The sequence below is a fragment of the Vespula pensylvanica genome, chromosome 10 (genome assembly GCF_014466175.1).
Source record: "Vespula pensylvanica isolate Volc-1 chromosome 10, ASM1446617v1, whole genome shotgun sequence".
Taxonomy (NCBI): Eukaryota; Metazoa; Arthropoda; class Insecta; order Hymenoptera; family Vespidae; genus Vespula; species Vespula pensylvanica.
Window position 1 is genome coordinate 8,087,871 of NC_057694.1, and position 20,744 is coordinate 8,108,614.

General features: G+C 45.4%; 3 protein-coding genes across 17 annotated transcripts in view; 2 read left to right on the forward strand and 1 right to left on the reverse strand.

The window, feature by feature from the left end:
- The window catches only part of LOC122632599 (aryl hydrocarbon receptor nuclear translocator homolog), a 23,979-nt gene extending 21,681 nt beyond the window's left edge, over window positions 1-2,298 (forward strand). For all 8 annotated transcript variants that reach the window (XM_043819611.1, XM_043819610.1, XM_043819608.1 and 5 more), the window contains 4 exons: window positions 114-271; window positions 365-549; window positions 660-801; window positions 884-2,298. In XM_043819611.1, coding sequence (XP_043675546.1) covers window positions 114-271; window positions 365-549; window positions 660-801; window positions 884-1,104 — 706 coding nt within the window. In that variant the 3' untranslated portion in view covers window positions 1,105-2,298. The remainder of the gene's footprint in view (window positions 1-113; window positions 272-364; window positions 550-659; window positions 802-883) is intronic.
- A 446-nt stretch (window positions 2,299-2,744) lies between these two features.
- On the reverse strand, window positions 2,745-8,164 carry LOC122632600 (U3 small nucleolar ribonucleoprotein protein MPP10). Of its 2 annotated transcripts, XM_043819615.1 has the most exons (5): window positions 8,039-8,164; window positions 4,870-4,990; window positions 3,453-4,791; window positions 3,244-3,352; window positions 2,745-3,155 (listed from the first exon to the last, which is right to left on the reverse strand). In XM_043819615.1, the coding sequence occupies exons 2-5, from the start codon at window positions 4,944-4,946 to the stop codon at window positions 2,785-2,787; spliced, it is 1,896 nt and encodes a 631-aa protein (XP_043675550.1). In that variant the 5' UTR covers window positions 4,947-4,990; window positions 8,039-8,164; the 3' UTR covers window positions 2,745-2,784. The 2 variants fall into 2 exon arrangements, with proteins under 2 accessions (XP_043675550.1, XP_043675551.1); XM_043819616.1 differs by lacking the exon at window positions 8,039-8,164 and having other exon boundaries at window positions 3,453-4,784; window positions 4,870-5,262.
- Window positions 5,579-20,744, forward strand: part of LOC122632597 (spectrin beta chain, non-erythrocytic 1) — a 37,339-nt gene continuing 22,173 nt past the window's right edge. For 2 of the 7 annotated variants that reach the window (XM_043819590.1, XM_043819593.1), the window contains exons 1-3: window positions 15,316-15,731; window positions 19,100-19,350; window positions 19,467-19,634. In XM_043819590.1, coding sequence (XP_043675525.1) covers window positions 15,701-15,731; window positions 19,100-19,350; window positions 19,467-19,634 — 450 coding nt within the window. In that variant the 5' untranslated portion in view covers window positions 15,316-15,700. Of the gene's footprint in view, window positions 6,029-6,207; window positions 6,304-15,315; window positions 15,732-16,288; window positions 16,577-19,099; window positions 19,351-19,466; window positions 19,635-20,744 lie in introns of those variants that run through there. The other 5 variants (XM_043819595.1, XM_043819596.1, XM_043819591.1 and 2 more) reach the window with 5 other exon arrangements.

The window sequence follows — 20,744 nt, forward strand, 5'->3', positions numbered from 1 at the left end:
CTCTCTCTCTCTCTCTCTCTCTCTCTCTCTCTCTCTCTCTCTCTCTCTCTAATGCGGCGGCTCTAGAAAGTAAATTTATCAAACATCTTTTTAATCATATCCGACGATCAAAGGTCATTCCACTCTGGTAGCGATGGGCAAACGGAAAGCGAAGCTGTACCTGCTTACGGACAACCTGGTTTAGATTACTCCCTTCAGAGACATCCCACCAGGGATCCTATATATCCAGCGCATCACATGATGCAACATCCAGCGGCTGTCGCCGCAGCTGGTAGGAGAAAACTTCTCTACGTACTTTCTATCGGTTACGAACGTCAACTTGTAAAATACACGTTGACGATTTCTAATGCGACGAATATTTTAGGTCCACAGCAACCTAGGCCGTCCAGTACACAAAACGTTTATCAAGGGTACGAGACAACGCAGTCACCTATAGCTTACGGTTCACCTGGTCAACAAAGTACAACTTCTTCTGTATTAAGTAGAATTCAAAAACCTGCGAATACATCTCCGACTCCCGTACAACAAGCATGGGCCATAGGTCGTCAGGTAAGAAACGAGGATTTCGTTAACGAGCCGTTAACGCGAAAACGCTCGTGTATTTAATGAGTTTCTGTTCGAAGAACCAAAATGATACGTTGCGCGTTGACTCGTTGCAGCAACCTGTAACGGAAGGATATCAGTACAGTCAATTAAGTCCGTCAAGGTCACCAAGTGGACCGACGTATACGCAATTAAGTAGCGGTGCTAGAACACCGGCTACGCAATATCACGCAGTCACGACAGTGCCTAATAATCCGGGTAAAAATTCACGCCTTCGAGTATTTATAATTCATTATTTTTGAGCCTTTCGCTGATTCCCGATATATCGTATTATTCGTAGGTATGTGGGGATGGCAAGGTCAGCAACATCAAACGCCGCAACAAGATGCCGCGCAATCAAATCCACAAGTTGCCGGTCAGACTCAACCACCTCATCCTACGCAAGCTGGTGGTCCTGGCACGCAACCCCAAGAGCTCTCAGATATGTTACAAATGTTACAAGACCAAGGTGGCGCATCCGGATTCGAGGAGTTAAATATGTTTAATACCAATTTTGAGTAGCGACCAAGGACGAAAATTGCTGACACTCTTACATCTTAAAAAACTTAAGGTTCAAATCATTTTTGGATTATTCTAAGCGTCGCAATCCACAGTCTCTTACTGGAGCATTTCGACCTGTGCAAAGTTTATGATCAGCACCTTCTATAGATATATGCTACATGAGCGTTACGTTACTATCGATTGGGCCACCCTAATCGTTAGGTCCTCAGTCGATTAGTTTTGTCCGCATGCATTTCAGATATTACGTTCTTTTGACGATTTTTTCAAATTATGCTCTCGAAATCGTATGAATTGTATAATGCATTCTTAAGATCGGTGGTTATTGTTTAGCAAAAGTGCCATTAGAGAATGCTTGCTCTTATAATGTGTTTTTACCGGATGTTCTAACGGATATGGAAAAAAAAAAACAAAAACTAATCGTTATTAACACGAACATGATTATACGAAGATATCAAGTGGTTTCGTTCTTCTTTGACGTAATTACGAATTTTATGATTTTAGATAATGCGATTTGTAAGAGCGTGAATCCATTATTTTATAGTCAATATGATCTAATAATTTGCAAAGGAATGATAAACTTTGTGTTTTATTAATTCAGTCTGTATCTGTCTGTCTGTCTCTCTCTTTCTCTCTCTCTCTCTCAAAGTAGTTTATTATTTTGAAGCTTACAATAGACATTGTGCGATGCGTTCAGAAGAGAGAAGCCTGCTTTACATGGCATATATAAATACATATACACGTGGTATATACGATATGTAACATTTCAAATCTTCTGAAATCACCGATGTCTAACTTTTTATCTGTCCTTGTTCAAAGAGGTAGTGTTATATGATCTTTTTATTCATTAGACGATTATTTCATTTCAAATACCTTACGATTTTTTTTATAGATATGAAATAGGAAATGTGTTATTTGATTATTAAAAAGGTATATTTTTAAAAATAATCAATCGGAAATCTATGCAAACCATGATCATTTTAATTCCAGCTTATCGTTAGGCATATAAGGTTAGCTTAATTATTTTTTAATTTAGGTATTTGTAATTATAAACAGTGCAATCATAAATCGACATTTGACAGAAATTGTTCAAAACTTGACAATGTACAAAATTATGTAACCCACTTTGCTTCTCTGTGCAAAACACCATTTTTAGATATTCTTAAAGAAAAATATAGATAATGTTATACATATAAATAATTGCATTTATAAGTAACCACGTGTGACTTAGTGCATTTGTACATGTTTAGCGAAAATTTCTATAAGCAGATCGAAACAAAATTGCAGCATATCATGATGAATTGGGAACATTTTTCACTAATATACGAGGTATACACATATATAAGATCTTTTTTTTTTACAATCAATCATCCTACGTACGAATGTAGTTCCAACATTACCTCCGACAATAATTATAATAGCGAAGAGACGAAAGATATCAAGTGTGTAGGAAACAGTTGATTAAATATCTTGTATTTAATATCGATATCTTTCAAAATATCTCAAATCTTCTTACTCTCATACTCACGAAAGATATTTCCCCGTTCCTATACGACCGCATACGTACCGTATTTATTTTTATCATCGATACGCAATGTCGCAACTCGAAACATAGACACCGACCCCATTAAAACAAATCGAAATCTATTTAATATGGAGATATATTGTATTTACATAAAATATTTACAATTTTAATTTTACAGCGGACAATGCTTTCTTGTCTTTTTCTTTCGACATTTGATTTACTTTCGACTTGACGTGACTTTTAACTTGGTCCTGTAGTTGGCTAAAGAACTTGCTCGAAGATTTCGTAACTTTGCCAATCGTCTCGTCCACCGTCGTAATATTTCTATCTTTGCTCAATTTTTTCATCAGTAGAACGTTTTTGTCCTTTTTGTATTTTTTCTCTATTCCTGGCTTGATCGCATTTAATCGTTCTTTTCTTTCCCTATTTTTCTGTCGTTCCCTCTGCCTCAACTTTTTCCTTCGCCTGTCGCGTTTCATGTCGGTGACCGTGCGTTCCGATTTACCCATAACATCACCTCGTGGTTTTTCTTGGAAAATAAGAAATACGAATAAGCATTGCGATATTTTTTAATCGAATACGCCGAAGCGACGCAATCAACGTATTCCGACAAATACCTCTGACTTCTTCGGGTGCCAATAAGGTAGCATCGCTGGTCGCTATCGGCGCTACTTCTTCCATATTGATAGCAGGCACGTTACTTATAATTTTAATTTCAGGTTGAGCCTACAAAGAAAAACGAACTTTGGCGTATTCCTTATCTACTTAAAAAAAAAGAAAATACCTTACACAAGACCGATCGAAACGTCAAGTCCCGTATACGTACCGCTTTCGGAGTATAGTGGAAATTAGACAGTGCATCCAATTTGGAGAACAAAGAGTGCATCATCTCGCGAATTTCGACATGCGCTTTCGGTTCTTCTTCCTCTACTTCTTTGGTTTCCGGATTGGAGGCTTGTTTTTGCTTGAGATATTCGTTCTCATAAATTTGGGACAAGCTTTCTTTGCTCTTTTCCTGATTCAAGATCAACTTTTTCTTATATTCCAAAGGCGTTTCGACGGGTTTGAATTTCTTTTCGACGTCGTCCCACGCCTTGTCCTTTATTCGTTGCTTGATCAAATCCTCGAGTTTTAAAGTAGTCTGTTCCGTGATAATCGGAGCTGGCCTCGAGGTAACGTCGAACTCTACGTGTTCTTCCAGTAAGGAATTCGGCGGTCTGAGAGCCGCGTTTACTTCTCCCTTCAATTGCCAAGGCTTTTCGGCGAGCGCCTCCTCTTCCAGTTCTCGAATCCTCAGTTGCAAACGCTCTTGACGCGCTTCCAGGGAGGATTTAATTTCCAGATTCTTCTGTTTGTCATCTACTTTGTTCTCTAAGCTGTCAGTTTCGTCCGAATCGTTCGTCAGATTGAACTTTACTCTTTTGGTAAAAGGTCTTAATTCCTTATCGTCTTTCTCAACGTCGGTATCTTCCAACTCGCTGTTGTCCAGCGATTCGTTGTCTTCATTTTCATCGGTTCTATCAGCATCGTTACGAGAGGAAGATACTTTGTTGTCGTCGCCGTCGTCCTCGCTATTCGGATTGTCAAAAAAGTCTGCGTACTTAACAAACTTTGCATCTTCCGTCAAGTCGCATTCGTCTTCCGACAAATCGTTGAACAGATCAAGAGATTCTTCGTCAGATTCGTCCGCGTCTTTCTCGTTTTGCTTCTCCCTTCTATCCTCTTTGGTAAGATATTCGTCTAATTCTTGTAATTTAAAAAATTTATCGTCGACGATGGACTTTCTTTTGCGTTCCTTTATCCTCTTGACCTTCTTCGAGCTACTCCACGACTCTCGTTCTTCGGCCTTGGCTCGTCGTCGATCCACGCTCGATGCGCGCTCGGCTTTACCGTCCTGGTCTTCTCTCTCTACGGACTCGGGCTTCGTGGTGGAGATGGGTAACGTCAGCGCTTTGTTCCCGGCCAACAATTTGGAAACGCCGCTTAAAAAATGTATCAATTCTCCCTCATTCTGCAACTCCAATTGTTGCCAAATTTGTTCCTCGTCGAAACCATCGGTCAATAACTCCGGCAACGCGTTCGTGCTTCTTCCCGTTTGTTCCTTCGTAAAGTCGTAGAGTTGTTTCATAGTATTTTTGAAATTGACGGCAGCAGCATTCTGTACGCTTGATAGAGATAAATGCTCGATTAGTTTAAGAGAGCGAGTTTTTACGTTGGTCGCAAGTTAGTCGAATCGGTCGTACCTTAGAAATTCTTCGGGTTTCCGCGTGTTGTCGTCGATCGCAGATATGACGTTATTGAGAATTTTTGTTTGAGCCATCGTCGTATCGCGTCCGATAGGATAAACATCAAGTAACTGTTAAACTTTGTAAAAAAAGATAGGTTAGAAACATCGCGTGGCTACCTATAGGGGTTACAGCAAAAGCATAGAAACGTAACTCTGCAGTGCGCGTCGGCCGCGCTCGCCGTTTGCCCGCGATTGGCCGAACGGCGTCCCTTTCGGCCAATAGGAAAGCGAGGAGATAAAACGATGGTAGCGACAGCGGCGAAATCTGGCGTCGGCGAGAGGAACGAGAACTGCGTCCACCGTGAAGTTGCGCCGTGCGAGTCGTGCGAGTGATCTACGGTTTCTATAATTACTCGTATCGTCCCGTCGAATCGATTTGTTACTTTCAACGTATCAACGGAGTATAATTTTCGTATAATATCAAGGTATCCGTAATATCCCGCGATCTATCTTGCGGTACGACGGGGAGTCCTAACGACTTAAAAAACAACACCGTCCTGCTATCCCTCGTGAACTTTTCATTCATATTTTTTGTACGCTTCGATCGTTTTTACGAACGACCGCAGGGAGCTCGTCTCTACGAAGGGATCGCTCGGATAAGTCGCAACGTCGTGCGATTCGTTTCGACGAGGAATTGTTAGGGGAAGTATCGTAAATATTGTTTCAGATAAAATCAAGACGAAGCTGTCGATTCGCGTAGCCAGATGGCGCGTGTAGCACCAACGGACAATCGAAATGCGCGCCGTTAAGTACGAAAGTTGGAAGGGAGAGAAAAGGAGGGGAGTCTACCGGACAGGAAGAGAAGAGTTAAGTAGTGGGAATGGCAAGTCGGTCGAGCGGGCGAATACGAAAGCGACTCGGAGACATTGGCGCAGACCTCCTTAGTTCGGGCACGGTCGAGCACGCTAACGGATAGGAAAATTGACGCAAGCACGCACGCAACACGCACGCACGCACGCACGCGTCGTTCACCGCTGCCACCGCTGGATTCGTCCTCGTGCGTCTCCTATTTCGAACGAGTTTAGTAGCGGTATTCCGTATTCTGTGCGCGAGTGCCGTGATAAATCTTTCGGAAGGACGTGAAGATCGAGAGAAGCCGTACGAGGATTTGTGAAGTAATTCTCTTTTCTTTTCTCTCTCTCTCTCTCTCTCTCTCTCTGTCTCCCTCCCTCGATCTATCTCTCTCCGTCCGCCCCATCCTTTCTTTCTCTCTCTCTCTCCCCCCCCATCTCCCCCGTCTCTCCTCGTCTCACGGGACTTCGATCGAGTCTTGAACGCTGGTGTTTCTTTCAAGTGCCTCCACCGGTTTTTGGGTTATCGAGGATTTCTTCTCCGTTTGGAAGCCAACGGACCGGATTTTTCGGATAAGATCGAGGCACGAGGAGCGAAGGTAAGAGTCGATCAAACGTTCCAATTTTCAACGCGAACGACGAGATCTTCTTTCTTTCTCGCGGAAAAGCGAGTTCGCGTTAACCGATTTTGCTTGGAGTTTGCGTGCGCGCGCGCGCACGATACCCAATGGAATTCGACGTGTTCGGCCTTCCTCTCCTTCGGCGCTCCTTCGAAAGTCTCTTTCTCTCTCTCTCTCTCTCTCTCTCTCTTCTACGCCATTCGAATCGCGAAACGCGCGCGTCCGCGTTCTCTCTCTTTTTTTTTCTCTCTATCGTGAGACTCTCGCAAGGACGAAGCTCGCGACGCGGTCGTAAACGCGGAAGGAAAAACATATATACATATATATATACACATATATCGTACGTGTGTACGTAGGTACGTAGACCGAGAGCCGAGTATAATTCGCGATCGTGTGTCTTAACCGGTAATAAGAGATTTCTTCACGCCTTCGACGATACGAGCAACTTTTCGAGATTTATTCGACAATCGTATCGGAGTAGGTACGTACGTGCCTTGTCGGGACTACACGCTTCGAAATTTATCGCTCTCAAACAGGTTGTATATAGCTACGCGCGTACGTTCGCGTTTGTAAGCGCGTCCTTTCTTTTCCTTTTTTTTTTCATTTTTCCTTTCTTCCTCGTCGTCGACGTCGTCGTCGAAGAAGAAGTCTTCTTCGTTTTCTTCGCGAAGAATTTTGACGTTGCATTTGCATTTCTAGAATCGCCGACGTACGAGCAACGTTCTTTATTTTCTTTTTTTTTTTTTTTTCCCCGTTAATCCGATCTCGAGAAAGAAGGAGAAAAAAGCGATAACGATTTGTACTCTTGAGATACACGTACGCGGACGAATTTTTCTAAAGGGAGAGATAAGAACGTCGAACGTCGCTTCGAAACGTCTTTATCGAGAGTACGCGTCGAAACAGCAGATAATAGTCCACGTCGTTGGATCCTACGATCCGAGTCGTTAGTTCGTTAAGGCGGTAATTCGAAAACGATCCTGAAAAGAGGAAAGCGGATCGTCTCTCTCTCTCTCTCTCTCTCTCTACTCGAGTTCCCCGTCGGCGATTATAACGGCCAGGCACGGTCTCGGGAGCGTGCCCGATATCGGAACGGTCGATCCTCTTTCCTCGCTTCTACCGCGCAAAATAATGATAATAATAATAGTAACGATGATGACGATAATAACAACGGTAATAACAATAAAAATAACGATGACGAAGGTGACGACGACGATGACGAAAAATAAGACGAAGAGATCGGGGCGGAGACGAATCTCCGTCGGTCGAAAAATATCAGAAAGGCCAAACGCGCGTGTACGTACGCGTTATACCCGAGTATAATAACGAGGTAGCTTACTAGGTATTTACCTACGCGAGAACTAACGGAAGGCGATACGAGCTGCGGAACGGGCGACGAGAGAACAACCTAAGGAGAGGGGCTAACAAGGCCCTCCGGGGGGTGCCATTGGAGTCGGACGAGGAGCGTAACTCTCTCTCAATGGACCTTTTTTTCCTCGAGACCCTCGTAGACCGAGCCGAGTAGGAAAGTCGCTTCGGGTCGCGGGCTCGCGTACGAAGGATGAACCGCGCGATCGCGAATGCACGCTCGCGCGCATCGAGCCGCCGCTTCCAAGTCGCTGGACCGCTCTCGGAACTCGTACGTACGCGGTCATGGGGTCTCCTTCTTCTTATTGTCTCCGTCTCTCTCGTGCGCGCGCATTCCTTCTTTTTATACCTCGTTCTTTCCGTCCTCACCGTCGTCGAAGCGAGTCGCGAGAGATCCTTGCCTGGGAGTCCTGGGAGCCACCGCGAGAGCAACGAACGCTCGACTCGGGTTACGACGGGTCCGTCGATTTCGCGATTTACGGATCTCGGCGAAAAGTCTGTTCCCTCTCTGGGCTCGACCCGTAAACCGTAAACCGTAAACCGTAAACCGTAAACCGTAAACCGTAAACCGATCGAACGACGACGTCGAAGCGAGCGCGAACGGTGGTTGCGTCGAAACGATTTCCTTTTTCCCGAGCTCGAGTCGAATCATTTCTATTATTAGTCGTCGCGACGATCTCTTCGAAGAAACTCGCGACTTCCTCTTGTTTTCGCGACGAGCTTGGAAAAAGATCGCTCGGCGTATTGCGCAAGAGAGTCGCGGAGGAGTATATTTGCTCGGCCGATAGGTTATCTATTCTATCTCGGAATAATCGAATTTATGGCGAATTACGAGCGAGAGAGGCATCCCGTTCGCGCGTGTACGTGCGTTCGAGCCAAGGCGAGCTTCGTACGGCGGTATGTGTGCCGTAACTGTACACGCGATTTGCGCTACGTCGGTATACCGAAACGTCGCTAATAAACAACGAGTCGTTCCTCCGTTTTTTTATAGGATCGAACCGAACGGCGGAAATACGTACCGTTAGGACATCGGTAACGAAACGACGACGACGGTCGCCGGTAAATTCAAAGCCGTGCGGCGATCGACGATTCGAGAAATCGAATCCAAAGGTGGTACCCCGAGAAACGAATTACGTTCCTCTTTACGGAGCGATCGTTCCGTCGTTAATCGCCGTGAGAGAACGACGATTTTCTCGCGGAGATAGTCGATCGTTCGGGCTTCCCTCTTCCGCTGAAACGGATCGCGATCGATCCCTCTTTCTTTCCTTCGTCCTTCCGCTCTTTCTCGCTTCGAAAACGTTCGCGGTTTACGGCCAGCGGTTACGAATAATCGGTACTTCGAATAAACTCGGCGCGGATAATCGGTGCTTCGATTTGACGACTTCAAATTAGGGAAGATAAAAGGAGAAACGAGGAGGAACGAGGAGCTTTGCGAGGCGACGAGCGAGCGCTACCGGATCCGTCCAAGCGGAGGATCCTTCGATTTTTGACACCGCGTCTTCGCGAACCAAGGGCCACGATCCAGTTTCCTCCGGTCGCGCGAACGACTCTCCCGAGATCTACGAATCGTCTTTGCCGGCCGTCGCGAAGCACGTAGAAAGGCCGCGTCGCGTGGCGAATCGACGAGGACACACGCTGGAATTTCGATTTTTCTCATCGACTTTCTAGCTCGTCTGTGACGTCACGACGCGAGAGAACTATCGTCGAATGCATTATAACGCGAGGAACGTGAGAGCTCGCGCGTCTCCGAACGGGAACGACTCTCGACTCGGCTCGACTCGATTCGACTTCGATTCGTTGGTGGAAGAGACCAGGCTGGAGAACGAAGAGAAATAGAAACAGGTGTTCTACCTGGAAACTCTTTCTCTCTTCCTCTTACGAGGAGAAGAGAGGGAGAGTGTAGGCAAACAGGTGCCTTCGCTTTCGTATAATCGTCTGGCGAATGTCTTTGGGATAATATCTATCGATGTTGTTTTTTATTTTCTTTTCCAACGAACAACTTTTCCTTTTATTTCGCTTACGAGTAGGTAGCTGGATAGATGGGTATATTCGAGATTCGAGGATCGATAGACGCTCGGTGGAATCTCGTTAGATACGCGCAAACTCCCTTGTACAAACACACGGATTACGTACCGCTTACCCGATGGACCCCGACCCGTCGTTCCTCCGCGAGGAGAATCTCTTTGGACGATACGATCTTTCGAAGGATTCGCCACTTTCACTCCTGAGAGCTAAGCCGTCTCTAACCGCGATACGGAGTAACTCGTCGTCGTCGTCGTCGTCGTCGTCGACGACGACGAGGCTCCTTTAAGGTCCCTTGCGAGTACGCTCTCGGCGTAACGCAATCGAATTCATCTCCTCGCAAAAGTCACCGGAGAGAAGACGGATGTCTCCGTCGATCGTGAGTCTTTTCGATTCACGAGCGCGCTTGATCGATCGCTCGTCCAAGACTTTTGCTTCGCAAACGAACGTCACGAGAGATAGTTGCTCTCCCTCTCTCGTCCCGATTACGTCGAATACGGTTTCCCATTGTTCGCGCATCTTCCGTAAAAGAGTCTCTTAGAGAAAGAGAGATGACTCGTCGAAGCGACGTTTAAATTTGCCGCCTCGCGCTCCGGGCCACCTCCATTGTATTCGTATCCGGCGGGACGAATTTCGCGGGCGAACGCGAAACGAGCCGCGCGTTCCCTCGCCGCATAATGGAAAGATGGAAGAGGCCGAATGTGGCACGTGGGAGTATAAAGGCCATTAAGGCGAAATTTACAAAGGGCGTTTGCCGAGCGTTTAAGATGCCGCACGGAGATACGTCGACGCGCTCGTAACGCGTGTAATAATCTCTCTCTCTCCCCCCCTCCCTCTCCGTTTTTATTCCCGGCTCGTTGCAGCGTTTCGTACGAAAAATTATTTCGAAACGTCGCTCCCTCTTTCTAAAAAATATAGATCCCGTTCAAAGGAGTGGATCTTCCCTCGATCGTATTTTTTTTTTTTTTACCTTCTTTGTTTCCTCGGAAGAAACGAAAGGAGAGTTCGGCGCGAGGCATGGAATATCCATTCTTAATCCCGCTTTTGAACGATGCGAGTCTCAGAACCTGGCGATTCGTTGCCCAATGTATTTCGTGAAAGTCGCTATTCCGCATTCTTAAGATGCGCACGGAAGAGCGCGCAGTGCGCGAAATGATTCATTCGCACGGCGTGGCGGCGTAATATACCGCATTCGTTGCAGTAATTAAGCACGACGACTATCGTCCGAGCGAAATCGATGGGAAACGACTTGCGAGCTTTCGGTCCGAAGAGAAATGATTTACTTTCGACTCGATAAACTTTGCAAATCGCGTAACGCGTACGATCGTTTCCGCGTTTTTAACGCCAGGCGACGAAGTTGTTACTCATCCGATCGACGTTTCATCGAATTACGCGGTACAGATGACGAATCGAGGAGTGGAAGTCGATTCTTTTAAACGGTTACGTCAGTCCTAGATTACGCGAACGTACGCGTCTTCTTTTTTTGGTAATCGTCATTTTCATTTACGGGCATCGCCGCGACTCGAAGCCGTTCGTAAATCGTACAAATAGCGCCTTTTCTCCCTTCGCTCGTTCGACTCTTTCTTCCTTAACTCGTTGTATCGCGCAACTTTACGCGTTCGGTCCGTCTTATCCGTGTCTTTCCAGCCGTTTTCAAATAAATTATCGGGTCCCGATGTAAATGCCGTGTCATGCTTCACTACTCCTCGGCTATTTCACGTAATTTATCTATCTTGATACACTCTGTTTCTTTCGTTAGATTATATACACATGGCACGTACGTAGATACGTAGGTTTATCTTGGAACCGAAAGCGAGTCAATCGAAGAAAGCGTTTGATTTGAAAGACCGTGTAACGTTTTTCAGCTCGTTCGTTACTTTTCTCCTCTTTGTCGATCGTTCGCAAGCGACGCTTTTCAGGTTGGAATTTTCGGTCGTAAGATTATTTATGACTGGGTGGTTTTAGTACTAATTGAAAGTATCCCTCCCTCTCCCCTCTCGTCGTCCAACTTCGTTCGTATCGTCGTTATCGAGATAAGGACATCGTTTCGTCGCTGTCACATCGTCGCTAAATGACAAGACAAATAAACCACAGCCGGCGTCATTAATTTAACACGAGTAAAAGTCAAGGAAAATTATCGCGAAAATCCCGCGAGACGTAACGCTTCTTCCTTTTCTTTTCTTTTCTCTTCTTTTCTTTTTCTTCTTATCGACAATCGTAATAAGCGTTTTCCTGCAGTCGAACAGCGGGGTCGTTGTTACTTAAACGTACGCCCGCGGCACTCAAAGATTACGAGGTCAGTAATAAACGAGTCGTTTGTGCAAACGTTACGTCGGATTACTCTCTCAACTTTTTCATATATTTCCCATTCTCTCGGGGCCTTCGCAAAGCGATTAAAAACGCATTAAAAGGCACGCTCGAGTAAACTTTGAGAACCTCTCGCGGGAAATAAGTGCTAGAATTCAAATTCGTCTTGCGTTGGGAATTCGTCGAGACTCGAATGTACGCGTGTTGTAACCCGTGAAACGAGGAAACAAATCGTCGAACTCTTAGAAACGCGGCGTTAGAACGGACGCGTCGGGGAGCGGACGACACGCGTACGGTTTCGTTTCGTTTTCGAACGGTCGCGAGCCATCTGTGCCAAGCCGACCACGGATTTAGAGCAAAGTACACAAGGAACGAAACCGTTCCGTTCGTCGTCCTCGTTGCGCCGAAAGAGAATATCCTTGTTACTTCGATAAAATGGTTGTTTCCAAGCGATAAAGAGAACGTATTACGTAAAGTGCGGTAAACCGATATCGTCCTTATCTACGTGAGTCGATCCGACGGAACGAAATCGTATCTTAAATAAAGGGAACGTCTTGCGATTATACGCGAGACCTCGATCGCAAGAAGATGTCGCAAGGAACTATCGACTCGGAAATTGCAACGACTCTCCGACTCCGGAATAACCTCGAATCGTCTTGCTTTCGAGCGATGAAAAGCCAGCCAGGAGTATCGACCGTAATAATTACGTTTTGCGAAGTGATGGACGAGCACCGAGGTGAAAGCTGAATATTAATTTCACGCTGGTACGACGACAGCACCGGAGGTGTTGATTCTTCTTCGTTCGAGTCGACGGCAGGATTCCTCTTGGTTTGCTACATCGTTTCGAGGCGTAACGACGTTCGATTCTCGAGTTGTCCCTTAACCCTTCCTCCTCCTCCTCCTCCTCCTCTTTCTTCGCCGATATCACACGCTTCGTTAATCAGTTTCTCATCCCCCGTATTCCAAGACGCTTGGCTTCTTTTATTACTCGCGCTAGAGAGGACATTGCGTCTCGACGTTGATCGGGCCTTTCGGGAAAACGGAGAGGCGGAGAGAAAGGACGGAACGATCCGTTTTATCGAGAACGCGCGCGCGCGAGAGAGAGAGAGAGGGATCGGGGATTAGCCGTCGGTGTCAAAAATCTTGTTCCGCGCGAAGGACGCGAGAAACTTTTTCTATTCGCTCGCGATCTAGGACGGAAGTTTCTCGTCGACTCGTATCGGAGGCTGCGACAGATAGATGGCAAAAGAAAAAGAAAGCTCGAGTTAGACGCGCGTGTGTAGGATGTGTAGGTATGTACGATACGTATGCCAGATACGTAGATAGAGTGTCGGTCCGAGGCCAAATATAGACGTGTCGTCATACGTTTTGAACTTGCAAGGCATACCCGGAGCATGTCGTCCCTCCTCTATCGCACGCAGATGTTGTGTCTCTCTGCGTGTGCGCGCGGCTGGACGAATATGTTTGCCCGTGATATCAATGTCAACAGAAAGAACTCGTATACAGGGGTGAGAGAGAGAGAGAGACACTACGTATTGTTAGGCTCTTCTTCTATCCTGTGTGTCGTGCATCGTGCTACAGGACTGGAATTGATGCGAGCGCCGATAATAATACGGCTCCTATTTCGCTTTGACGGCCGCACCGGTGCGGTCTTCTCGTTTCTCTCTCTCTCTCTCTCTCTTTCTTTCTCTCTCTCCCTCTTTCTCTCGTCTTTTTCGATGCGTTCACCGTATTTCCGGTGTAATTTCGCACTTCCTCGCGGCAACAATGTTACCTCGTTCGAACGGCATTTATCGGCAACGAACGCGACCTAGAAAAGAATTGGAAAGTTCGAACGTATATCTGTTCAATTTCTTTTCGAATTTCTTTTCGAGCGTACGAAATGCTAATATCGATACTTGTAGAAATAAAGAAGAATGGAGCCGGAGTCGACGAGCTTTCGAGAACGAGATTATTCAAAGAAGATACGCCCTTCGTTCGTTGACGATTCTCTTGAAATTAATCGACACCGTTCGATGGGACGAGTCCATTTCGATGTACCAATCGTGTTAATGCAATGCGATAAGGGAGGGGGAAATCCACTTCAAAGTTAATAATTTATATTTTTATATATTGATATACACTTTGGTAATTTTCATTAAGACGCTTACACGCACCCATTAATGGATATAACCGTGATTCTCTCGTTTAATTAACGTACCATTTAGATTTATCGTTTTATAGCAAGGAAGCTAAGCGTTGCGAGCACCTTGTCATTATTATCGCACTCGTTGAAGCAAGCCGAACGAACGAACGAACCTGCAAAGTGTACTTAATAATCTAGCTATTAGAAACGCTCGCGGCGAATTTCTTTGATTTCCTACCATCGTCGAAATCGAACGTTACGAACGAGTGTCTTTCGAGCATTGCGAATTAAAGATCTAGCGCTTGGATTTGGAGAAAAGCGTTTTTAATCGCGAGTACGCACTTAGAACTTTCGTAATGTAGATTAATCTAAATTCTAAGCTCGTCTTTCTCGGCTATTCGCTCTGATCCTCATTATCATTCGTCCGTCGGGACGTAATACACGTGGCGCCAAACATGTACTTCTACTAGAGTTTATCTACGAGTGTGCTTCTAGTCGACGTTCTGCTTCACTGACCTGGGATATTCCACGATTCAGAAAAAAAAAAAAATATTCAAGAAAACGAGAAAAAGAGAAATCTCTCTTCTTTTCGCTACGACCCGATGATATTCCGGGCTATAATTTATCATCGTCAACGACGACGCTATCGACGAAAGATAATGTAATGTTAATTTATTCGGCGGCTTATATCGATCGATCGCCGTTTCGACCTTCTCTTCTATTTTTCGTCGGAAAAAGATTCTTCCTCTCGTTTATAGGTTCGTCATTAATAGAGTTTAGCGCGCTGCGCGAGTCTTTAAGCGTCGTCTCGTCGAGAGAATTGAATTAAACTAGTTACAGACTCGACGATGGGACTATATAGGCGAGATTTATCGTCCCTCGTTCTGCGTATTTCCGCGATGAAAAAAAAAAAGGAGAAGATGAAAAGAAATATTGGAACGTACGAGCAGCGGGATCGCGAACCGCTTCGCTCGTTCGTTCGATCGCATTGAAGTAGAAAAATGCAACGATAAAAAGCGCACGTACTTCGAATGCATGTAGGTATTTGGTAGACGAGACGGAGATTGTTAATCTTTTAAATAAGCAGTGACAACGTGAAATCGTAAAACGAGCCCGTTGCAACGTCTCCTCTACGCATACCTGCGTGTATATACGCCAAGGGTTCATTCATTTGATATCCGTCGACGGTACGCCTAACAATTATTCGTTACACGCGATAATATGTGAAATATTTTTATTCCAATCTCTCGGAAACGATCCAACGATTTGTCCCACGCCAATGGCCGTCGCACATAGGTACGTGATTCTTTTGAACGGCGATATACGCATACTCGCGCACAAGAGTGTTACATAGTCCTATCCGTGATAAGAGCACCGTCAGTCGGTGGTCTTTGGCTGCCAACGAACCAGTTGCGCGTTACCGTTCGTCGTAGCATAAAGTTCGTCCTCTCTAAGCCTTTTACGGTCGTACCGAAAAGATCGGCGATGATATTTCTTCGAATGGGAACGTACGAGAAAGTTTTTTGAGCTACCGCGTTGAGTCTTCGTATCGTCAAGATGGCTTACAACAATTATTACACTTATTACGGTAAATCTTTGCCTTTTTCTTTTTCTATCGTTGCGAGAACCGATATGGCCGATAAACTGATAATTTCTACGAGAAAATCAAACTCGATCCTCTTCTTTATCGCTCGCACGTCGAAACAGCAAAATAATAGGATTTTCCGTAAAATAATAGGATTAGTCGGTTATATCGTCGATTCTAAGCCAGATCGAAGATTAAGTACGATCTACCGACTTCGACGAAAGATTTCGTAACGACCACACCTGTACATTATTACTCGTCGTCGGCGTGCGAAGAGATAAGAGAGGAGAGAATTTTCTGTTTTGTAAAACGGTCGGGCCTTCTTGTATACGACACACGTACGTACGTACGTACGTATGTAGGTACAATACGTGTCCTTGGGGGAATAGCGATTCACGATCATTGCCGTCGTTCTCTGCTCTTCGCGAAGAAGGAAATGGCAAAAATTCGTTATATCGATGCGATAAGGGAGGAGAGAGAGAGAGAGAGAGAGAGAGAGAGAGAGAGAGAGAGAGAGAGAGAGAGAGAGAGAGAGAGAGAGAGAGAGAGAGAAAGCGTGCTTCTCGAAACGTCACGCTCGAAGAATTTGCCATACGTGTCTTACAATCGTATTACGTGCTTTCCATCGACTAGAAACACTCGCGTGTATACATAGATACATTATATCGGGCGGTGGCCGGTTAAGTGCTCTAATCAAATCTACGGTGTCGTTCGCTCCTCGTCATTGTTTCTAACGTTTGTGTAGCACTCTTTAGAGGGTCACTCGACACTCAGGATATATCGCGAATCCGACACCATCGAACCCGTTTATTTCTTTTTAGTCGAGCCGATATCGTGCATTTTTTCAAGTAAGTAGTATATTTTTTGCGACAATAAGCGTTGCTTTTCTCCGCGATTATTTGTTTCTTAACGCGTAAAAATGAAATTGTTCTTCGAAGCGCGATACGACGAACACGCATCGATACGATTAACACGCATCGATAAGGCAAAACATGAAAAAAGAAAAAGCATTTTGAGGAAGACGGGAAAAGCTCGTTTCGATCGTACACTCAAGAGCAAGTTTAGCGATTAAACTACTTTCGAAATTGTTCCCCACCTCTCTCTTTTTTCTTTTTTCTTTTTTTTTGTATATAGACGGCCTGACAAAATATTTGGATCGTAAAGTCGATGTTCTTGCAACGATTTATCAACGAGACGATTTTCATTTTCTAAAAAAAAAAGGAAGAGAGAAACGAACTCGTTTGCTTTTTTCATTCTGGTTTGACGCGGACGATCGTAAGCTTGGATTTGCCTTTGCATTAGCGCGGAAAAAGAATAAATCTAAAAATAGGAATTATCGTTGTGTCGTCGAGTTAATCTCGTCCTCGCAAGCTTGTAAATCGAGATTTACAGAGTCACTCGAGTCTGTGCTCTATGTGACGCAACGCAAGCCAAACAACCGAATATGGATGTTCCTTTTTTGCTTTTTGTAGAAGACGTCGGTTACGTTAGAGGCAAAAAGTCTTATCTACGTTGGCGGGATAGCGACTCGGTGAGATCAATGAATTCATTCATAGTCTCATTCGTTTATTTTTTTTCCTTTCGAAATAACTTCCCAGACGTTGCTCGTTGTTAGTTAAGAAGAACCGTGGAAAGTGAAAAAAAGGGAGACGAGATGTTCGTTCGGTTTCAAAGTGTCGCATAGTTTAGCGCAGAAACGACCACTGGCTCGACATTTTTCGCGTGATATCTTATCACCTCGTACAGATAAAAGGAAAGTCGATACGTCATCCTCTTTTTAACCCTTTTGCGCGTTCGCGATTCGACGACGTAGCATAATTTCTAACCTCGGCGATCTAACGAATTGTAAAATGATCTCTAACGAGTGGCAAATGCGTATATCGGCTCGTAGCTTTGGGATTAGACGTCTTTACGACGTGCGATTATACATTGTTGCCTACGTAATAATCGAGATTGCATTAACTCGCGCATACCAGTCGCACCGATTCACTCGATAAGCGGTAATTAAACGCTCCATCGGGGACGGCTTTCGCTATTCAAGGAGTTTAGATTCGAGCGACGTGTTCGCGCGAGTGCCGAGATAATAAAAGGTCGTCGTCGCTGTGCTGCTATATCGTACGAGAACGACTCCTTTGCACGCGAGCTCTTTACGTGAGTAGCTCGCAATTAAGACTCTTGTGCGTTTTCCAATGAAACGGGAAGAAATAAATATTATTTTCCGTTTCATTCCCCGCGAGATAATTCGAATAGCTCGTCGAGGAGCGATGAAACGACGAGATATCTCGAAAGAACGTCATTATTCAAATCCTGACGGTTTAGGGACAGCAGGATAGAATCGCATTGAGACTCGGAGGCTGGAAAACGTAGAATATATTTTAAAGGAGCGGACTCGAATAGAGGGGGCCGGTGTCGAAGGAGGAGACGCTACCCCGACAATGGCTTCTTTTCTCCTTTAGAAGTAAATAAAAGCAAGCGCGAAAGACTCGTAGCAGCGAGGACCGAGCGACGGACATTGGAGCGAGGAACTGCAACGCCAGCACTAGCGAGCAGCTCGTTTCTTGTCAGTCTCGTGACTTGGCAAGATTATTGTCCTCGCTTATTGTCACTGCCATTCTGTGTACTCGCGTCGCCGTGCTCTCCCTGTCATAAAGTTTTTCTTAAGGTCTCTCCTTCTCTTCCTCTCTCTCTCTCTCTCTCTCTCTCTCTCTCTCTCTCTCTCTCGCATGGACCACGGCGTGCAGCGTGAACGTGAATGCGAAAGCAAATTGCCTATTTGATTCAGCGTCTACAAAAGGGCCGGTGGTGGCTACCAGCGAGATTGCCTCTCGCCGCTTCTCGTCTTTTCCTTTTCCCCTTTATCTCTCTCCTCCTCCTCCTCGTCCAGCTTGCTCCTCCAGCCCTCTCGCTTCTTCAGCTTTTTCTTACAGAAGCACAAGTCGTCATTTTCGTCGTCGTTGTAATCAAGCACGTGGGAAAATATTTGCGCGTCATAACGAGCATGTAACGCTTCGCTCTTCGCTGAATTATTCACGCTTGTCGCGAAGGTGCTTGTAGCGCGAAAGGGAGCAGAGAGAGAGATCGAACATTCCCAATTCCTACCCTAGCGTTAGGTAAAAAAGGTCTCGTTTCCGTTTTAGGATAAAAATAGAGATAGCCAAGCCGCTATCGTAGAACTCGTTTACAAAACCGTTCTATTTTAGGTCATTTTCCTCTCTCCGACGTTACGGAGAAATCGCCATATCCTGTCGGCGTCGTTGATTTACTCGTAGCACACCCCTGTAGATTTCATCTGGAAAACATTTAGAACCCCGATCCCGTGTTTTTGCCCGACGAAAAAGTTTTTTCTAACGAGTGGGAAATGTTTGTTTCAGGGGCGCAGTATGAGCCCCGATCTGGGCACGGCGCCGTACCCCAAGGAAGACCTAACAACTTCGAGTATCTCCCCACGTATCCACCGCCGAGAGTCGACAGATACAGGGGTGGTCCGATTATACAGAAGAGAATGACTCAGAGGGAGGACGTTCTCAAGTTCGAGCAGGGCCGTATAAAGGCCCTGCAAGAGGAACGTCTGCATATTCAGAAGAAGACGTTTACAAAATGGATAAATTCCTTCCTCTTGAAGGTGATTATACTCGTGCGCTTGTTTTTGCCTACTCGAGTCGAGTGCGTCACTCGACTCAAATGACTTTAGCTGGGACAAATAGAGAAAACAAACTTACGAAATAATCGACGTTTCAGGCTCGCATGGAAGTGGACGATCTGTTCACGGACCTTGCGGATGGGAAAAAATTACTTAAACTGCTGGAAATAATTTCGGGAGAAAGATTGGCCAAGCCCAACAACGGTCGTATGCGAGTACACAAGATCGAGAACGTGAACAAGTCGTTGGCTTTTCTCCATACAAAGGTAAGTTCGTTTATTTTTGTACTTGTCGTTTTCAGTTTTCGTCGAGCCTCGGATTCCCGGGACGTCAAAGATCTCGACGCTTCTCGAAGCAAAGTTCCCCCAAGAAGCCGCGCAACTTCTACTCCCCACGTGAATGGCCTCTATATACTTGCCTGGCTTATGACATAACAGTTTTATCTACACCGACACGAGCACGCGTACGTAGTTGGATGTACGTAGAAAAGCATAAACGTATTTGGAGTGAAAGAAGGAGAGAGAGGAAGAGAGAGAGAGAGAGAGAGAGAGAGAGAGAGAGAGAGAGAAGGACGGTTGCGTATCGTCAGCTTAGTCTGGGTCGAGTCGGAAACCGGACGAGAGAATATAAAGTCGAGTCGAGGCGAGAGACCACCGTAAGACAAGTAGACAGCACATTGACCGACCGAACGTTAAACGATGGACATCGATTTACCGTCCCTTCGGACGGAACAAAGCAAAAAAAATCCCTTGCTAGATTCTTCTCTTACCGGAAGTCTCGTTAGGATTCTTCTTTCTCTTCCTGCGATGATCTCGTTCGATCTTTCGTCTCATTTTTTTCGCGATATCACGCGTCGAGTATAGTTTAGGGCTCGTCCGTAGAAATAAATTTCTAATAAGAACCGGCAAACGTTCGATTAAATATAAAACGTTTCGACGAGCTTCGACGGTCGTCTCGGTCAACTAGGACGAGACACATAGCGAAGGCATCTATCGCGATTCGAGCGTAAAGAAAAAGAAATCGGCTCGCTTGGGAAGGCGCTTTCTTCCGTGAAAGCATTCCCGTCGAGCGTAAAAATATTCTCCCGTGGTGATGCGGCTACGATCAATGACCCGTATACGCTAGGTAAATAATTTATGACGAATAATAATCGATCGACGAGCCTCTCGTATTACCGACGTTTCTATTCCGACGGAATTCGATTACTTACCTCGAACCGATACGCCTAACCAAGTTAGGCTTCGAAGCGACGCGCGAAAACAAAAACTGCAGTTCCTTTCGCCGTCTGGTTTTTCCTTTATCGGAGAAAAGTAGGAAATAGCGAGTGGAAAGCCTCGCGTATCTCTCTTCGATGCTACTTGCGTGCTCCTGGATGC